Here is a 19,988-nt window from a genome sequence, read left to right on the forward strand (position 1 = left end):
TTTTCAACATTATATATAGTTCAGTTTCACCAAAACAACCGAGTCACATCAGCTTCTCTCCTCCTCCACACACGGTGATGTTGCCCTTGTTCTAATCGTTATCGACTTTCTCACTTTTTTTTTGTTTTGTTCTGTTTTGGTTGTGCGGCACGGCTATATTGTCGGAGCCTCCTAAAACGTGTTTGAAGAAGCTGTGGGGAAAGGTTAAGGCCCTCTTTTAAAGATGAGCCGGAAATGTCAAGTGTCTGCCCCTCAGGCTCCCGCTACCGTCTCCCTGTACTAAGACTACCACAGGGATCTGCATCACTAAGAGACACACACACACACACACACACACACACACTGATATGAAGGTTAGGAATTGCTGTTAGAGATGTCCTCTAGTCTCTTTCATTTGTTTTGACTCTCATGGCGTCTCAGCTGGCTTCAGGCTCCTGGTCAAAGGTTAAATTGGAACAATGGAGGAGAAACTCAGGAACTTGTAGAGTTCAGCTAGCTGGCTGCTGTTCATGTACCACTCAATTAATTCTTTCCAAATGAGTAATGCTTTATAAGCTTAAAATCAGAATTAGTCTCGTTTCTGACTATTCAAATCATGCAGATTCTCTTGTGAAGGCTGATTATAAAATCAAAGTCTGATTTTCCTTCCTACTGCCTATCCAAACAATACAAACAGACTGCATACCTTCAGGCCAATGCTCTTTCTCTCCAATATAAAACGACAGTTTCAGATTAAATCTTACTTCCCATAAAAGTTAAAATTTTTTGGGTCATGTAGTAGCGAAAACACGCCAACAGAGGGGGTTAGTCAGCCACAGCAACCTTAGTTAGGAAGCACAGTCCCAAACTGGTGATCATCAGGCCTCAACTTGTTGGGCTTTAAACTCGGTTATGTTTTGTCATATATTTTTTTAGAGCTCAATATATTGTGATTTATTTACCCACATCAGTTAAAGTTCATTCTTAGGAAGTTTACCACTTCAGACTTCATTTTGTGCAGAAAAAACATAGTAGAGAGGAATAAACTTCCAGGAGTACTAGTGAATTTAAATAGGTTAAAATAAATCTTCTAATTAAGTTTTGTAGTTTTGATTAAAAACAACCAAACATATCTCCCCACTCAGTTGTTTTATTAAATATCATCTTGGCCTATTTGCAGACATAATTTAAAGTTTCTGATCACTCACTAATTGTTTTTAAAGTAAGCCCTCCATTCCCTCTGTACTTTTTCCTCCATTGCCATCAGAGAGTGTCCACACATCAGTCCCTCCGTAACCAGATTAGCAAATATCTGCCTGAATCAACATCTACTGTCAAAACAAGACCGTTGTCTCCGCAAGACCAAGGATTTGTGGGAATTGGAGTCCAGGAGAGGAAAAGGCTTCTTACGCTGAATGCGTTTAGCCCAGATAAGGCTTCAAAGGCGAAGCTAATTAATAAGATGTTTACATTATTCACGGTCGTACGCCGCTTTCTGAATGACCCTCCAGAATGGGTGTGTGTCTGCACACACATGTGTGAAAGCTCATTATATACCAGTACGGCATGCTAATTGATTGACTTGTGACGGCGAAGTAAAACATTTTACTGGAAAATAAGTAATAAAGGGAGTGGAGGAAGTCGGTATTCAAAGGGAAACTGAATACTGAAATAAAGACAAGAAAATGACATGTAATCTTATTTGATCTTTGTCTAAAAAAATACATTGTTTTTATGAATGTGTCTTTCTATCCGTTTCCAATACTCCTCCACATTCTTTCCACCTGCAGCCTAGCCCCGCCTCCAGTCCAGTTCTTGGAGGGAAACCCAATGCCAGCCAGTCCCTGCTGGCCTGGTGTCGCGAGGTCACCAAGAACTACCGCGGGGTGAAGATCACCAATTTCACCACGTCCTGGAGGAACGGCCTGGCCTTCTGTGCCATTCTACACCATTTCAGACCTGACGTAATGTACGACACACACACACAAACTGAATGCTATTTTCTCCACAAGATCCTTTACCTGAAAGCAAAAACCAGCTGGTTTTCCACTTATTCCAATCCATATTTAAATAAAACAGGGATCCGACAATCTTGAAAAGTGTGACATTTTCTTTTTCCCATTTTCCAGACTTTAGTAAGTATGGGGGGAATCTAATAATGGTTGATATATGGAGTAGTTTTTCCTGGCATGACTTGTGTTTAAATTATGTTTACTACGTCACACTTTCATATCATATAACCTGTCTGCATTGTTTTTTAGATACTTGTTGTTCATCATTTTTGGAACATGCAGTTCATAGGAACTTTACCATTTAAAAAGTTAAAGATTTATTATTTTGTTCTAAAATGTTAACAATATTGGAAGAAGAAATTTAGAAATTTGATTGTGGAAAAGTATCAAAATTTGAAAATTGTTGGAACCCTGCATCATTTAACAACATCAAAACTGACTGCTCCATCTGACTGGTTAATGGTCGAAAGACACACGAAGGTTTTAAAGAGTAAGAATTTCCATCAGAACAATTCTATGGTAGAAAGTCCTTCTCATGAGATGCCAGAAAAAGTGCTGGAGCAGCGGTGCACCGATTACAGTTTTGTGGCCAATCACCTGACCTGCTGGTTCCGATTTTGGCTGATACTTACTTTTTTTTTTTCATTTGAAAAATTGCTAAATGAACAGGCTACGTTTCCCAAAATTAAAGAAATCTGAGCTGACTTAACAGTGCATCCCTGTGCTGTAGTCACTATTTTCTTAACTTCCAAAATTATAAATTCTCAATGCTGTCCATTCCCCACCCATTGCTGCACACTGCTGGTCAGCTGACCGATAGAAAACTCCTTCACTTTTCCTCTCGCTTAAAAAATGTATCACCTTAGAAACATTTCTGGTCACAAAAACTGTGGAACTGTCATGATGTGAAATAGCTGTGAAGGATATGAACTTAAAGTTAAAAGTTGGACAACATATTGGTGACAATTTAAAAGGGACACATTACAGTTTTTGGCTTTTAAATCTGCCACTGCAAACAGACAGTCGAATAACAAATCCTTCTTAACAAAAATACAACTGAACTACGAACAATAACTTTACTTAAAATAATTGTATTATAATTCTAATTATATTGTAGTGATAATTCTATGGTTCCAACAGTGGGCCATTTTCTTTTTATCAAGATAATTGTTTTTTAATATAACAATAGACAATATTTTAAACTATTTTTAGTATGGAAGCTAAAATTGTGACACCCATCAGTTTTCTTTAAAGAACCCCGGTTTAAAATAGAAAATGTAAAGAATCTGTAAAATGTCTATTTTCTTTTTTTTTATTTGCATGTAAATCTGTTATTTTTCCTCAAACTTTCGGCCCACGCCTGGAGCACACATGGAGATAGTTTATTAAAACTCGGCTCTGTGTACATACATGTGCATGTGTTTATGCTCTCCAGCGAGTTACTTCCACACATTTTCCACTCCATTAGTTCTGTTGATTGCTCTGCTCTGAAATTGCACGTTACAGTTCTAATACCATTACATGCAACGCATATTTAAACTCATCTGTTCCTCCACTGAGCTGCTCTGTTTACCACTCTCTCTCCCCCCCAACACCCTCGTCTCTCCCCGCTGTACTTTCAGAGACTACAAGGCTCTCAATCCTCAGGATATTAAAGAAAACAACAAAAAGGTAAGAGGCAGCCCACCGCTGGGAACCTTCTCACCGCACACCTCCCTCCCATCCTCATCTCCGTTTGGCCTTATTTAGAGACCTGCCATTAATCCCACAATGAAGTGTGTTTGTGTCTTTACACAGTTTGAATGGTGGGTGGGTGGGGGAGGATGGTGGCAATGCAACAAGATGACAAGAAAATGTGTACAATCATACAGATACTCTTTGGTGCCAGGACGTGAAAATGACAGATAAAAAAAAAAAAAACGACGTTTACCCCTGCTGTGTGCCTGAGTCCAAAGCAGGACTTAGACACCTGGTGGAAGTGGGCGAGGATGCAGCAAGTGTTCTTGCTTCAGGTGTGTTGGAAGAGAAATCATTGTTTTGTGACGATCAGAAAGGAAACGACCGGGGCGTGCCGTGGTGGCGTAGTGGTTAGCGCGACCCATATTTGGAGGCCTTGAGTCCTCGACGCGGCCGTCGCGGGTTCGACTCCTGGACCCGGCGACATTTGCTGCATGTCTTCCCTCCTCTCCTTCCCCATTCCCGTCAGCCTACTTTCGTAAAAAAAAAAAGGGACACTAGAGCCCACAAAAAGAGACCCCCTGGAGGGGTAAAAAAAAAAGAAAGGAAACGACCGGATGCATTTATGATGTTTGCGAACTAATTTAGTATTCTATCCAGTTGCATTAAAATATATATATATATATATATATACTGTATATATATTTTTTTACATATATTTTGAAAGTATGTTGTGACAGCATGGTATGAGACAAATAACCTGTGAAAAAATGGAGCACCTCTGACTTCTCCCAGTGCTAACTAGAAACAACCAATCAGAGCCCGGAGGTGGGTCTGAGCGCTGTTCATCCACCTTCTTCCCTTCTTCGTCCCCCTCTTTCTCTCTGCTACGCTGCAGCTAGCATAGCTTGTTGTGAAACCTCGCTAGTTAGCATAACCACCAATGATGGCGGATAAACGGTTTTCTTGTAACAGTAAGTTGTTTTTCCACCACTAGCACCGCATATATGAAAGTGATTGACAGCACTTCGACTCTCCTCCTGGTTCTGAGTGGTTGTTTTTGGTTGGGAGCGATGCATTTCTTCCTGAGCAATAATAGCTCTGGCAGGAACTGGAGGAGATCAGTCTTTTCACAGATTATCTGTCTCATAACATATTGTCATGACATGGAGACAGTTTTAAAAAATATTTTAAAAAAACACTTTTTTACACTGCACCTTTAATCAATCAATCAAATTTTATTTGTATAGCACATTTCAGCAGCAAGGCATTTCAAAGTGCTTTACATCATATCAAACACAGAAACACAATGCAACATAGAATCAACAATCAAAACTCGACATTAAGTCAAGTTCCATCAATATATTTGTAATTGATTACGTTTCAAATACAATTCTAAACAGGTGGGTTTTTAGTCGAGTTTGAATCCATAAACGATTTACCTGTTACACTCCTACTGTGTTATATGGAACAAAATACCTATTGCTATTTTTATACCCACTCACACTCACAATAATGCAGTTTAAAACGATGCAGACAGCATTTTAATGGGCTTCTGGCACAAGGCTCCATACACCTCTTTCACGGAATTTCGAGCAGGGACTCCGCCGTCCCTCACAGATTTTTGTGCAATTCTATGGTACCTGTTAGTGTCTAGAATTTACAGGGTTTGTGTTGCGCGCAATGACCCTCAGTCACTCGCCGTTTTTCTTCCTGCACGGAGCTCCGTACACCTCTTTCACGGAATTTCTGTTATGCTTGATGTCTGTTTTGTCAGGTTATATGTACTTTTGTAGTAGGGTAATTAACCCCTCCTTTCAAGATATGTATTATTAGCTAAGAACTTTCCCTCTGACAAAAAAAAGAAATGAACAGACAGTAACACAAATTTGCAGCCCTCTTTAAAAAGCTGCTAGTCTGTTAGGAGTGATCATCAGTCAAATGTCAGAACTTCAATCTACCTTGTATGTTTGTTACTGTGAGGATATTTCACAGTAACGTCACTTCTTTCTACCGCACCCCTTTAAATCTGTCTGGCCGAATGATTAGAAAGAAAGTCAGGTAGAGAGACGTTGTCGTCTGGAATTTTATCATTGAGATGGATGGAAGAGATGCAAACATCTTACTACACTTGAAATACGACAAAACTAACTTACAACAGACTTTTTAGCAAGATGTAGAAGCTTGTTTTAAGTCAATTATTTTACTTACAACAAGATTTCTCTCCCAGTCATACAATCTGCCAGCTTTTCAGATGCTTGTCAGCTGCTTCCGGATGCAAAAATACATCGTTGCCATGGTTATGCATGGTAACAAATGTAAAAAAAAAAAAAAAAAGAGTAAGAGCTATTCAGGTGCAGCTGCGTCATCACATCTGCACATTAACTCTGGAGCATATTCGGACAGCTCACCGTTTTCTCCCTTAACTCTGTGTTTGCACATTTTATTCCTTACTGGACGGTTTTGGAACGCACAGATGCACACTCCAGTTTCGTCCCCCTCGCTGCATGCCTGTATAGGTGCAGTGCACAAACGTCCCCTCTTCAGCCCCCGAGGGCTACACAGAACGATATGCGTGGGGCTCCTGCAGCTTGATTTCCTCTTCTCATACACTCTCTGGCTAAGCGATAACCTCTGGTGGCCCTGTTAGGCATGAATGCTACCCTGTTGACAATAACCACAGTGTAGGAAGAAGCAGAGAGCCGGTCCCATATCTGCTAACTGTCCTCACCTCCCTCCAGGTGCTCGAGTAGCCCTGAAGAAATTGGTTATATAGAAGTAATATGGGGGAATATGGCGTACAAGGTGATAGCCTGAGAATGGCTGCTGTACTGCAGTCGGCCTCTCTTTAAGCTCTACATCACATCAACACACAACCTCCTGTGGGAGCTATTGTTATTCATGTCTATATATGGGCTACAACTAATGATTATTTTAGTAATTGATTATTCTGTTGATTCTATTCTGACTATTAGTCAATTAATCAGGAAAAACCAAATCTGCTCATTTTTCATTTAAATGTTTAAGCTTATTTTTTATACATTAAAGAATAATCAATTCCTTTTTCTAAATAAGAAATTCGTTTGTTGTCAATTATTCTACAACATAGCATCCCCTTAGGATTTGCTTCATGACAAGAAAAGGATGCATCTGCAGCTAAACAAATACTAAATAAATGCTACAATAAAACCTTTCTGCTTCACTTGACATCAGTACAGTGTAGGTGATCTGGTCATTATGTTTATATTAGCCTATTAATAATTGGATTGCAAAAGATGCAGATTTCGCACCACGTGAAATCTTAAGGTGTTTTGATTTTTAAAAAAGTTTTTTTCTATTTTTCCTTTTCATCTTAAATGCAAAATGTATATATTGTTTGCACAGTTTTGGCTCAATTACTGCTCTGAGAGTGATAATTTGCATAAAATAGTATTTTTGTTGATTCTCTAAGCTCCAGGTAACAGTTAATCGATTGCTGAATTAGTTGACAATTACTTTAGTAGTCGATTAATTCAATTAATCTGATTAATCGTTTTAATCTGTATGTAAAAAGGAGCTTGGACTTATTGGATGTGATCCTACATCTTGCTGGTATTTGACAGAAGACTGTGTGCTGTTTACCTTCTGTAGAATAATAAAGATGTTCAGTTATTAAATGAAAAAAATGAAATTAACGAAATTAGGGGACAATAAGATCAAATGAGCAAAAAATATTTAAGAGAAATCAAAATGTGTGAACAGTTGAAACACATTGAGTCTTGGATGAAGATTGAGTCTTTTCTAATATAAATGTTACAACATATTTGTTAATGTATAGAATTTACTAGACAGGGAGCAAGAATGGAAATGTATAGATAAAGCCACTATCTCTGCTTTTTATAGCTCTTGTTAGAACTGCCCCTCCTCCTCTCTGTCTGTCTGTGAAGAAAGATTGCAGTCAGCTCGGTCTGTGCTGAATTATGACAGATAAGGACAATCAATATTTACGGTGATTAGAAAAAAAAGTAAAAGCGGATATTACATCATATAGAGCCTTTAAAACTACCCATGATGCAAAGGTTCACATGCAAATATAATTCTAATCCCCAGGTGATTACATATATTGATAGATGTTGGGTTTTTTGGAAGCTCTGATCAGTTTGAACTACTGTCTGTTTCTCGTGTGTGTGTGGGGGTGCGCGCGCGCATGTGTGTGCGTGTATAATGAGGCCAAGGAGAAGTAATTTGTCATGCCATCTGATAGTGTTGCACCAAGCACCAGGCTGAATTGCCCTGAGCACAACCACGAGGGGTTGGGCTAAAGGGAGGAGGCGCTGGTGATTGACAACGATAGATAGCTGTCAGTCACTGAGAGCGAGTGGAGGGGGGGCGCGCAGCGACGGCCCGGGGCCTGAGCCGTCAACGTTGAGTCCAGACCCGAGGCTTCATCAGGCAGATAGGAAGGGAGAACAGTAGATAATTCCCAAAACACTAGCTGAAAGTGTTTCTTCTTGATTGTAATACTAAAGATCAAACTGTTTGCTTCCTGTCTTGCTAGTGGTTTTTATAGCCCGTGATTTGTTGGTCAGAAATGACTTATGAGATTCTCAAGATATGATGACCTTGAGTAAGATGAAGCTGAGGAAGCGAATGATTGATACAATATGTAAAGTCTGAATTCAGTTCAAAAATACTTTACCACAAGGGAAAAATTAAATGTTGCTGTTACTCGTATCGTCCAGAGTCATGGTGGATGCTGATGCTCTGGGTAGGAAGGCTGTCTAGTTGCAGGCAGTGTTGCAACAAATCCGTAGAGCCCTCTGACTGAAGACTGTTGCTGTATAATAGTCTTGTGACTTGTATGACTTCTAACAGCTCAATATCCAGGCAGCAGCGAGGAAATTTCACAGTAACATGTCTTGGATGACATAGTTGCTGGCAAGTACTGCTAATCCGCCTCATTTGCTTTTGCTTCTTCTCTATAAATTTTCATTGGAGGTCGGGGATAAGATCCTTGCAAATCAGAATTACTGTAACACAGCTACTCCAACAAGCTGCCACCATGAGCGTTGCTATTGTAGCGAAATATTTTTAGGATGACTTAAGTTGAACTTGTGTGCTCAGTTTGTGCAAAATTGAATCAGACTTATTCTTAGGAATTACAGCTTGAGTTTAACTGATCAGAGCAAACACTCAGTGAAATATGAGACATTGCTCGATACCCAGGGCCTCTGACATTCAATTCAATTAAAAAAAACTTCAGTTGAGGAAAAAAATTAGGAAAAGAATTATTGCAATACTGGGGTTTATGCTATATGTTTGATTAGGTCAGTGAGTAAAAACTAAACATGGGTGTCGTAACACTCTAAGTGCAGTAATCAACATGTATTAATTTCAGTGCAATTGTTATGATTTCAGTAAAAATATGACTTTTACAATGCGATGCATTAAATATTGTGAAATTGTGGTAAGGTTACCATATGTGAGAATCTCATACTCTCCTATCTATGTCTAAAGTGAACAGCTAAGTGAATAAGCCGGCCAAGAACTCATTATTTCCTGAACCAAACTCCATTTCAAGCATATTCCTGTAAAAGCTCTCACTTTGCAAAGACTTTTCTATATTCTTTCCATCTGTCTGTTTTTAAGCTTCGGTTGTTGCTCTCTTTCACAGGCTACCTTTACCATTATGTGAACAAAGAAAGCACACTTTGCTTGTCTGAATAAGTTTAAGAAACCTAATCGGCCCAGTTATTCCTTGTACTCTTTCACACACCGTTACTGGCGAAGAGAAAGGACTTTAAGATTTCCTCACAGGTGTGTAAACACACACCTGTGAGGTGTGTGTTTGGCTCTTCTCCCCCCCCCATCAGTTTGTTACTCTCACCAAACTCATTTGTTCAGGAAAGTGTAGATGTTCCACAGCGGTGAATTTTCCCCTACAAATTGAAAAAATTATTAGAAATGAGGAAGAATGCAATTAAATACAATACATATTAAGAATTTGTTTTTAGTGGAATTTAAAATTTTTCTTTCTGCCTTTTTGCCCCCAGTTTCTTTGATATAGAAAATCTGCATCCTATGTAAGTACAGAGTAGGATTAGGTATTCTGAATACAGCCTGTTTTCACGCACATCATAACTAAAGTGTAGGTTCCCAGAGTACTCTGTCTCATAAGTTGCTCAGCTGCTTTCAGCCTCTGATTTGCTCTGGTGAAGCAAGTGTAACTGGAATTATGAGCTCTGGATATGAGTGTACATGTTATACTCCATGTTTATCAGACTCTTATTTTGAATTAGGAAGGGAAGCAATTCCTGAGTTGCCCTTGTGCATTGACTGACCTACAACATTTGGTATGAGCATTGAAATCCCCACCACAGTTACCATCATTAGGGAAAGTGATGATGATGGAGAGACAGAAAAAATATTTTAAAAATTGTAAGTACTGTACGTGTACAGTGATTGGCTAACCATTAATGATGTAAAGGTCTGCTGTTGAGCTTCCCATTTGTCCTAAACTTAAAAGCTATCCTGTTGTTTTTCAATGTGGACCGCAGTTGAATTTTTTTTGTCCAGTGGTGGAAACTGCTAACAAAAAAGTTATAAGCGCTAATCCTAAAGCAATAATCCTAAGTAATAGTTCCTGTAATGCTAAAGCGCTACATCAACCTCATATGTAGTAGAAGCTAATGCTAAAGCACTAATTACAATTCAAATTGTATCTGCCCTTAGGACTACAACATTCTAGCAGCAATGGCAGTATAATATACCTGTTCTGTAATGTCATTAGATATTGTATTCATGTTTATATCTTGATTTCTTGTCCATATATTTTGTTCCTGTAAGTTTCTTGCTTGAATTAGTTATTTGGGGGAAAAAAGAGAGAGGACGTGAGAATAGGAACCAGAACTGCTGTGTAAACACTTTTCACCCACTTCAAAATAAGAGCACGAAGATAAACTTGAAAATTCTAAACTGTCGACAATCAAAACCTCAACACAAATGTCAAATTTTATTCAGCCAAGTAACTTAGAGCCTTAGGAATGTAACCAGGAAAAATTAATTTAGATAAAGCTAAGTGTGCTAAGCATTTTCTAAGTTAGCAAAAGCGCTAAATGGAAGAAATTAGTAGAAGTGTGCCCATCACTGATTTTTACTTTGAAATTCATAGACTGGTGAAGGTTAAACTGGATCATTTTAGATGGAACAAAGCATTTTTGGCTTTTGTGCATCAGCATTTGTCTCTAAATTGTGTTTTACTTTCTTAGACAACCTGCAGATATAAGTAATGAATGCAAAGCAAAGGCTTAATAAAATGTCATACATGCTTAATAATGCCCTCCTCTGGATTAAGAAAGGTACAAAAAAACAATGTGTTTGCGGGAAAGTAGAGAATTTAAATCAGAACAGGGCTGAGAAAGGTTAAGGAGGCTCCTCTAGATGCATCTCAGGAGGTCAAAAGAAGAGGAGTCTCCAGAGTGGGAGAGTCTGGGAGAAATGGAGCAATTGATGGAGTAGGGAGGTCTACAGAGGCAGTAAAACAAACGTGCCTCGCAACAGGTTGGAATTAGATCAACACTATCAAGCAGACCAGATACAAGCTGTGATACCTGGGAGAGATGGATGGGGAGGCCGTGTGTGCGTGCAGGAACTGGGGGTGGCATGTGTGCGTGCTGCTGTTAATCTATTTATTTACCTGTCATTGGCAGCGATAATGGTTTTCATCCCCTCTCTCTGTGTCTCAGTCTATCTTGTGATGGGGGATTGGTTTTCGTCTGTCGCTTGATAATCACACCTGTATTTTCTCATCAGCGTCTAATCAGACCAATTACACGCGTGACGGAGAGTGTGGGCACGTTGATGTAGGCGAGCGATAAAGACGCACTTTGGAACGCGTGCGTGCGCGTGTGTGTGTGTACACCCAAACACACACTTTAGGATTAGGCGCTCTGTCTTGGGATATCTGCGTCTCTTATCGGGGACAGCCAACCCTGACATGACCTGTCAGGACTCATGGCAGCGGTGTCTCTCACTCCCAAACACACATGAACATATAGAGTACACACTTACATTCTGTGTACCAAGTATATGAAAAAAGAAACCAGACTCCATCATAGTCCTTTCTTTATCCCTTAATTGTTGCTATGGAGAATAAATTGTTCTTTTTAATGCTTGTTTTCTTGTTGTTTTTTTATTGTAGGCATATGATGGCTTTGCGAGTCTGGGGATTTCTCGTCTCCTGGAACCATCCGACATGGTGCTCCTTGCTATTCCCGACAAGCTCACGGTGATGACCTACCTGTACCAGATAAGGGCCCATTTTTCTGGCGAGGAGCTCAACGTGGTGCAGATAGAGGCCAACAGCAGCCGCAGCACCTACAAAGTGGGCGACTTCGAGACGGACACCAACGCCTCTATAGACCAGGACAAGTTCTACGCTGAACTGAACGACGTGCAACATCGGCAGGTCAACGTCGAGCCCCTTTCATCTACGGCCGGCGTTCCAGCTGAATCCAACGGCGCCGAGGCCGGCAAAGGGGAGACAATGGAGCAACAAGTTGGAGTAGACTCAACCAGCTCCCCAGCAGCAGGGTCCTTACAATTGTCACCGCCGGTCCCGTTGCCGCGTACGGCGTTGGCTGCAACAGCTACAAACTCTGCCCGCGTGCCCCTGCAAGTGTCCGAGGATAGAGGTGGTCTGCTCAAAGCCAACACTTTAGATCTTTGCAAGTTACCGCTAAAATCGGAGAGAGAGCTGGAGATGGAAACACTATGCAATGAGGAGGTGCTAGAGGATAGAGGAGAGAGAAGTAGCGAACCATCGTCCCCTACAAGGAGAGGAAACTCTTTATCACACTTCTCCTATAACAGGGACGCTGACCTCATTAAAAAGAAAAGGGCTAGTCTGCGTCACTCAGATTCAGAGCCAGCTTCAAACACCAAATCCTCCCCAACCAACCACACAGATATCCCCATCAAACAGGTAAAGCCACCTAGTCACAATATTTGACTTGGTGTTTTGCACTCTTGCATTTCAATGCTGCTTTCCACATGCCTTAAACGTGTTTCACCACAATTTGCCACACTGCAGCTGCAAACTGCAATATACTTTATTGGTTTTTTGTTTGATGGGGCGGCACAGAGTGGTACAAAATTGTATTGTATAAAGAAAATGAATGAAGAGTCGAGAGGTCGATGGTGACTCTAGAAGCTGCAGAGACCAGCACTGCAAAAACACAAAATCTTACCAAGTATTTTTGGTCTGGTTTCTAGTTCAAATGTCCCTGTACACTTGAAATACGATAAAACTGACTTAAAAGTAACCTTTCAACAAGATATAGGTACAGCTTGTTTTAAGTCTGTAATTTCTTAACATTGAGGAAAAAGTACTGGATCCAGTGGAAGATCTTTTTCGCTTGTAACAAGACTTATTTCAAATATACAAAGGCATTTGCACAAGTCGCTAGACCAAAAATACTTGGCAATATTTTGTGTTTTTGCAGTGAACTGCTCAGGTAACTATTATCTGGACAGCCATTACTCATGCACACCTCTAATCTGGCCTTAACGTTAAGAAGGAAGCTGTTGTTGGCCATAATAAGTCCTCCGGCAGGAGAACGAACTTAAACATACAGCCAGAGCTACAGTGGTACAGGTTCAACGAAAACCTACTTCTGCTGGGATGGTTTCAACTTAAACCTCCACTAAGAATGGGTAAAAGTGTTTCTTGTTGGAGACTTGTTGGAGACTGGGTGGTGTAAATGCAGTAAAAGGTTGCTCTTCAAGATTGATGCAGTGGGATTAAATACAAATAAATACCAAAACACTAGATGTTTGAATTTTTCTCTCACTGCACAGTCTTGCACTACTTTGTATTGATCTATCACATAGAGTCCCAATGATTTCTCATATGATTTGCAGTTGTAGCTTTGAGGTATCTGATTCAGTAAACCTCAAAACGAATACATAAATTCTGTACCTTAACCTCAGGAGCAGTCTGTGTTTCATAAACTCATTCTCGCTACTTAAGTCAGGTATTAAGATTCCAACAGCGTTTACCTGCAGGTACCTGTCTGGGCCCTAAATGGATTGCTCATGTTTTTATCCTTGCACCCAGGCTTTGATTGAAACTTTCTCGGCGCCGTCAGTCATAAGACAGAGGATTCGTACAACATTCATTTCCTCCTGGCGCTCGCTAAGCTTCAAATCCGTCCAACATTGTTGATACAAATGCAGAGATGACCGTGCTGAAAAATTCTCTTCCATTCTCCATTAGATGTTGTTGTCACTTGTCTTGCTGCCAAGAACCAGACGCATCGGGACCCTTAACATGTGGCGACTACCGAACGCGCCCAACAGAACCCCGCTCCCCCTCCTTTGCTTTGACATTTCATTATATTTTTCATTATATTTCCCATCCCTGCAGTTGATGACAGTTTGTGCCGTGACCGCTCAGGCGTGGCGATGCTTTGCACGGAGCAGACATCATCTCGTCTTACACTCTGACACACACCTGTACGCATGTGTGCACCCGCTCGCACAAACCAAACGCACTCGGTGCAGGGCTGCATTGGTTAACCTCAGATTACTGCTGATTGTTTACAACCTAAAAGGTCACGGGGCAGGAAGAGGGGGCTGTGGGGAGAGATTTTTATTTATCCATTTATTTATTTTGATGTGCTGTTATCAACTTCATGAGATGCCTCATCACCTTTCTCCAAGTTTAATTGAAATTCTTAAAAAAGATGACCACATTGCAGTGAAAAAAAACCCTGCTTGATGGGGTTAAAACCCTGTTAAAACCCTTAAAGATAATTAAAAAAAATTTTTTTATCTTTTAAAACTTTTTTTATATAGGTTTGCACTGATAAATCAGCACCAGCCTCTTTCATTCAGCCTCGAGCCGGTCAATAAATCAATAATATATATTACAATAGACACGTGATCAATATCAATAGGTAAAACGTCTGATAAAATAAACAATATGTAGAACTGATCCAAAACTGTACAGGATTCTGGGGGATGTAGGCAGAGAAAGACTTTAGCCACACCGCCTCTCACAGCCAGCTGAACAAGGTTGGTGGCATCTACTAACTTACTCACTCTTTGGTTGCCTAGCAACAACTTGTTGAATAACTTACAGTTACTATTAAGTGACTTTCACATCAGGAGTGTCAGGTTTATCCCCTGTGCCTCATAACTGCTTAAAAAAATCTTTCATTTGAAGTGAAAATTGTGAATAAAACAGGAAAGGTCGCGCCACCTGTTTGGAAAATATTTCAGCTATTTCAAACAAAAAACCAATGAATGATGATCAGTATCGACTGACTTGAAGCGCTTATATTGTGTTATGTTTTTCGGCTACATCGTCCAGCTCTATATGGGCCGATAATTACCCACCAACCTTATTTACCAGCCAAGGTCCCTATATTTAACTAGCTTTCAGACCAAAACTTGGTATCAGCCAAAATCTGAATCAGCAGGTTAGAGTTTTTAAAGATCGGCGATTGGCCAAAAACTTGCAATAGGTGTACCCCTATTTATTTCCACATAGTTTCACGCCTCATAAAGTCTATATGAGGTGTGGAATGTCTTGACAGAAAAGCCACAGTGGTTTATTCCAACAGGGAGACTCACAGAAAACTTGAGAAGCGACTCTAAAAATTGAAAACGCAGGATATTTTTTATACTTATGGTTATTAAAACATCAAATGTTGTTTCTTAAAGAAAATAAATCTTAAAACTCCAGGTGTACCAATAAATCTGTTGCCGAATTAGCAACTTCACCTATGTATTTAACAACTTAAAAAAAAAAAAATCAGTATCAGTCGGCTGATTGGGTTTTTTTACTTTCTGCTGTAGGCAAATGGCAGATAAGACTTTGACTGTGCTGTTGGTTTGAAATAAGCAAGCATAAATCTTAAAAGCAGAACTTTATAGGCTCTTGCATTTATGTTGCATTTTTCTTTTTCAAAGGAGCCATCACCTGCATCTGTATCAAGTCCTCCAGCTGAGAAGGTGGGTGAAATTGTTTTGATCCGACTGCAAAACTAAATACTATATGCTCGTTTAAAATGTTTGGAACAAAGCAAAACACGACTACTTTAAACATTTGAATTAGTTACTCATGTTTTGTATTTGCTTGTAGAAAGTACTTTCTCGTCAAGAGGAGTTGAAAGAGAGAGCCAGGCTCCTGTTGGAGCAGGCCCGCAGAGACGCCGCCATGAAGGCTGGAAATAAGAACGTCCCCAACTCAGCTGTCGCAGCACCAAACAGGACTTCAGGCATCTCTGATGTAAGTTATCGCCGCAATAAAGCAACGGTTCTCATGTTTGCTACAAGCCAGACTAATTTTTCTTTGTACTTCGACAACATTCCTCAAGTTAAGGGAACTTGAGGAATGTTGCGGTATCTGAGAAGTATGAACGACCAAAAGTGCCACAATCTAACAAATAATTTCTTTTGTTAATAATTAGAGATTTGATTTGGGATGTGCAGTGATCATATCTTTTGTTGTTGGTTTGGTAGGGAGGAAATAATGTGACAAGAACTGTGATTTATTTCGATTTTAAACTATAAATGATGATGATGTTTGCAACCTCAAAGCTGACCAGAAACTGGCTAATTTTACAATTGAAACAGTTTTTCTGCTTCTGGTTCCATGAAGACATCAGTAACTAAAGACATATTAAAAATCTGATTAAATGTTGCTTTTGTGTGCAGCTTAACAACTCAGCTGTAGTTGTACAGCTTAAAACAACTGGTGGACTGAAAGTTACATGTGATAACAGAGGTTTTTGGTTTTTGAGCAGTATTTGTGTTTGTGAGACTCTGACTGCATCACCAGAAACATTTGATAAATGTTTAAATACTTTTTATCTTGAAGTTTATTGTAACACCAATAACTTTATCATACATGTTGGGTGCATTTGATTTTGTTTGTCTAAAAACTAGTAGTCAGTATCCAAGTGTAGAAGCCCATTCGATCCTGCATTTCAAGCGATGCTTAAATACTTTCATATTTGCTTTTGTTAAAGTTTATGTTAACACATCTGGTAACAAGTGAGTGAACCTGTGCAAAAGGGCTTGTTTTGACCATGTTATTTCATTTAGTCAATTGTTTGATGGGGGTTTTGTTCTAAACTTTTATATTTATATTTTCACTGGGATGTTTAATCCGATTCATCCATTATTTTTTGGAAATAAGCAAATAAGTTTATAAGGACACTTTTTTTTAATTTGTGACACTCAACTCTAGTTTTGTTGAGAGCAAAGGTTATTTTCAAAAGAAAAATACCTTTGCTTTATTTTCTTTTGACTTTTTTATATGTCAGTGTTCAGGACAAGCAAAGTGTACATCCACCAGTCTCTTGAGCTCCACTATTCTCTTTTTGCTGCTCTCTACGCATCCAATATGATGGAAAATCCAGTATAAACTGTCTCATCCTCTGGCAGACCACTTTCTGAACAAGCTTTTAGAAAGAGAGACGACTTCTCCCTCATTACCTTCAGCTGTGGCTTTCTCATGGGCGGCTGAGCGGCGCAACCTGAACGCGTCAGCAAGGAAGAAACTCAAATGTGGATGGACTTCTTCGTTGTCTCCTCTCTCTCTCTCTTGCTCTCTCTCGAAACACAACTCTGTCTTTACAGAGTCTGTCTTTGGTCATTTTTGACAATTTATATGACTAACTAAATTTTCTGCCCGGCTTCACTTTTTCCTTAGTGCGCCGAGCAAATGCAGTCCACAGACAGCTGTCAGCAGAAGTACATTCACGGTTAAGAAAAGGGGGTGCTGGGAGGGGTGAAGAATCGCTGTACTGAAGCTAACTAGACTAGAAACGCAGCGATTGAAATTGCCGGCTCTGAACTGAGCACGCTTCACTGAACATAATATACTGAGAGGAAGGGGCATGCTGATGAACCAGGAGTTACCCTGGGAAAGCACCGTGGTCCAATCTTCTGTCACGTTTCCAAATATTTCAGCAAAAAAAAAAAAAACAAATGCAAAGAAGTTTTAAAAAAAATAAAGTGACAAGGGATTTGAGGGTAAAATGAAATAAATACCTTTTGGTAATGAAATATCTAAAAGGCAACAGCCGCTTGGCCTCCGCATTTGCCGCTGGAATCCTTAAAGAGAAATATGCCCTTGAATTAGATGTTTTTCAGAAGTGCGCATGTAGGCGTGTGTTTGTGTGTATGCTCATAGATGTGTGTGTGTGTGTGTGTGTGTGTGTATTTGTGTGCTGGTGTTTGCTTGCCGGCCACAGGAATAACCATTCCGGAATAATCTGAGAGGAAATAAGTGAGGACCTTCTTAGGACTGGTGCTGGTTGAAAGTCTTCGGAGGAAAAAGAGCAAATTAAAAGACGTCTTCAAAGCTTCTGCGGCACCAGTGTATTTCCTCAGTGACAAAAAGAAAGAAAAGGTCCTCTTCGGTCCCTTGTTGTGCGGCAAGATATCTGACTTTAGTGAGATTAGCTCCTTAAAGTGGCCGGGTTGATTTCCTGACTCATTTCCAAGGACAATTGGCTAATATCCCCTCACTATGCATAAGGGAAGGAATCAAAAGAGGAGGGGGAAGGGCGATATTGAATTGTTTACACTTTTTTTAATAGAAAACATTGATCAAAGGAATACGCCTGGCCTCGGGGCCAATGTGCTGATAATTGTTAGTGATTCAGATTAGATTACTTGATGTCTTGTTTTGATTAGCATGACTGTGTGTGCGCGTGTGTGTGTCGTCGTTATCAGCTGGAGAGGCAAAAGCCTTTCCCATTTACCTCTCCATCTGGCTAAGTAGGTGCTTTGTGGTTTAGCATGCATAAGGTATAATTTAATTCAATTAAAGCAGGACTCCTTCTTTGAGGGAAGTGACTAATGTGGGATAAAGGAAGGTCCTTGTGTTAGCTGTTGTAGAGGTGCTGCTTTCAAAGTAAAATTTAGAAATTAGTCTGATTGCACGTTTATTAATCTATTAGCAATCTTCATATCTTACTCAGAGCCTCACTGTTCAGGGTTTTTAAGGTTTTGCTGAAAAAAGAAATCCATTATGAATGCTTCCTCTGTCCTTATGATTGCATTACATAAACCCACAGAGACAGGCCTCACTTAATTGATCTGATCTCAAAGCTTCTTAACGTTTTAGAAAAGCCTTTTACGGCACTCATCAAACAGGTAAATAAGGGACTAAAGTCTCAGATCTGCGACAACCTCCACTACAGCAACCACAACCTTCGAGGTATTTTATTAAACGTAAAGCAACGTGTAATTACAACCAAAGAACACAGGAAGCAAGTCAGGAACGGAGACCTGGAGAACTTTAAAAAGGGATTATTTTTTTAAAATTATGTACCAAGCAGAATGCATCTTACAGAGCCCTGTCCAACTGTGAAGAAGCAACGACAATAGTTTCTGGACTATTTTTAACAAAGAAAAATCAACAGAAAAAGGCATCTGCGACATCCACTGGACTCTCTGGTTCGCCATTTCGGTTGTTTTGTCTTACACATCACATTCAACAGGCTGCGTTCTCGATTTTCCCCTAAGAGCAGCAGACATTACGATATCAGGCAAAGACGATCAAACATGTTGATTTTATATCAGAGCGACCCCAGCGTCCTTCCAAGCGGACCGGATCACTGTTAACACACCACACACAGCAGAAATATCTCTTGAGATTGTTTTAATGAGCCGTCCCGCTAATTGGGGTGTCTGTAAGATTATCAGAAGGAAACAAATTGGGACAAATATCAGCATAAAAATTTTGCCATGTGAACTATCCTTTACTGAATAGTAAGGAAGAGAGAGAAAGACATTAAAAGTAGGGGGTGTACTGATAAATCGTCTCCGATTTCCTTAATTTTTTTACAATTGGCTGATTCTCTTATATAAAACAGTATTATCCACAGACCTTATCTTCCTCCACAAATGCCTGATAATCCGCCACTGTCTCTTTTGTTCTGCCATGAGAGAAATTTGATTGGCCAGAAAACTGTAATCGGTGCAGGCGACTTCAGCCTGGACTTGAAGGTTCACCTACACCTTAAGCATACAACCAGAGCTACATTTGAATGGTTTAGATTAAAGCATATTCATCTGTTAGAAAGTCCAGACCTAAACCCAGCTGAGAATTTTTACTAAGACTCAAATATACATATGAACAGATTGTCTCCATCTAATTTGATGATTAGACGATTGAGGAGAAAGGTCTGCCCAGTGTCAAGTCTGTAGATGTACAACACTATTAGAGGAATACCATAAAGTACTACACATGGAATTGGGGTGAAAGATATTGATCTACTTTCTCCCCACAAATATGTAGATCTTTTTGTTAATCTGTTG

At 39.8% G+C, this 19,988-nt stretch overlaps 1 protein-coding gene across 8 annotated transcripts in view; it reads left to right on the forward strand.

Annotated features, from left to right (window-relative positions):
• ehbp1 (EH domain binding protein 1) overlaps positions 1-19,988 on the forward strand; it is a 164,448-nt gene that overhangs the window by 70,138 nt on the left and 74,322 nt on the right. For all 8 annotated transcript variants that reach the window (XM_028006482.1, XM_028006481.1, XM_028006484.1 and 5 more), the window contains 5 exons: positions 1,770-1,948; positions 3,614-3,662; positions 11,848-12,630; positions 15,624-15,665; positions 15,796-15,942. In XM_028006482.1, coding sequence (XP_027862283.1) covers positions 1,770-1,948; positions 3,614-3,662; positions 11,848-12,630; positions 15,624-15,665; positions 15,796-15,942 — 1,200 coding nt within the window. The remainder of the gene's footprint in view (positions 1-1,769; positions 1,949-3,613; positions 3,663-11,847; positions 12,631-15,623; positions 15,666-15,795; positions 15,943-19,988) is intronic.

The sequence above is a fragment of the Xiphophorus couchianus genome, chromosome 22 (assembly GCF_001444195.1).
Source record: "Xiphophorus couchianus chromosome 22, X_couchianus-1.0, whole genome shotgun sequence".
In the NCBI taxonomy this organism is placed as follows: domain Eukaryota; kingdom Metazoa; phylum Chordata; class Actinopteri; order Cyprinodontiformes; family Poeciliidae; genus Xiphophorus; species Xiphophorus couchianus.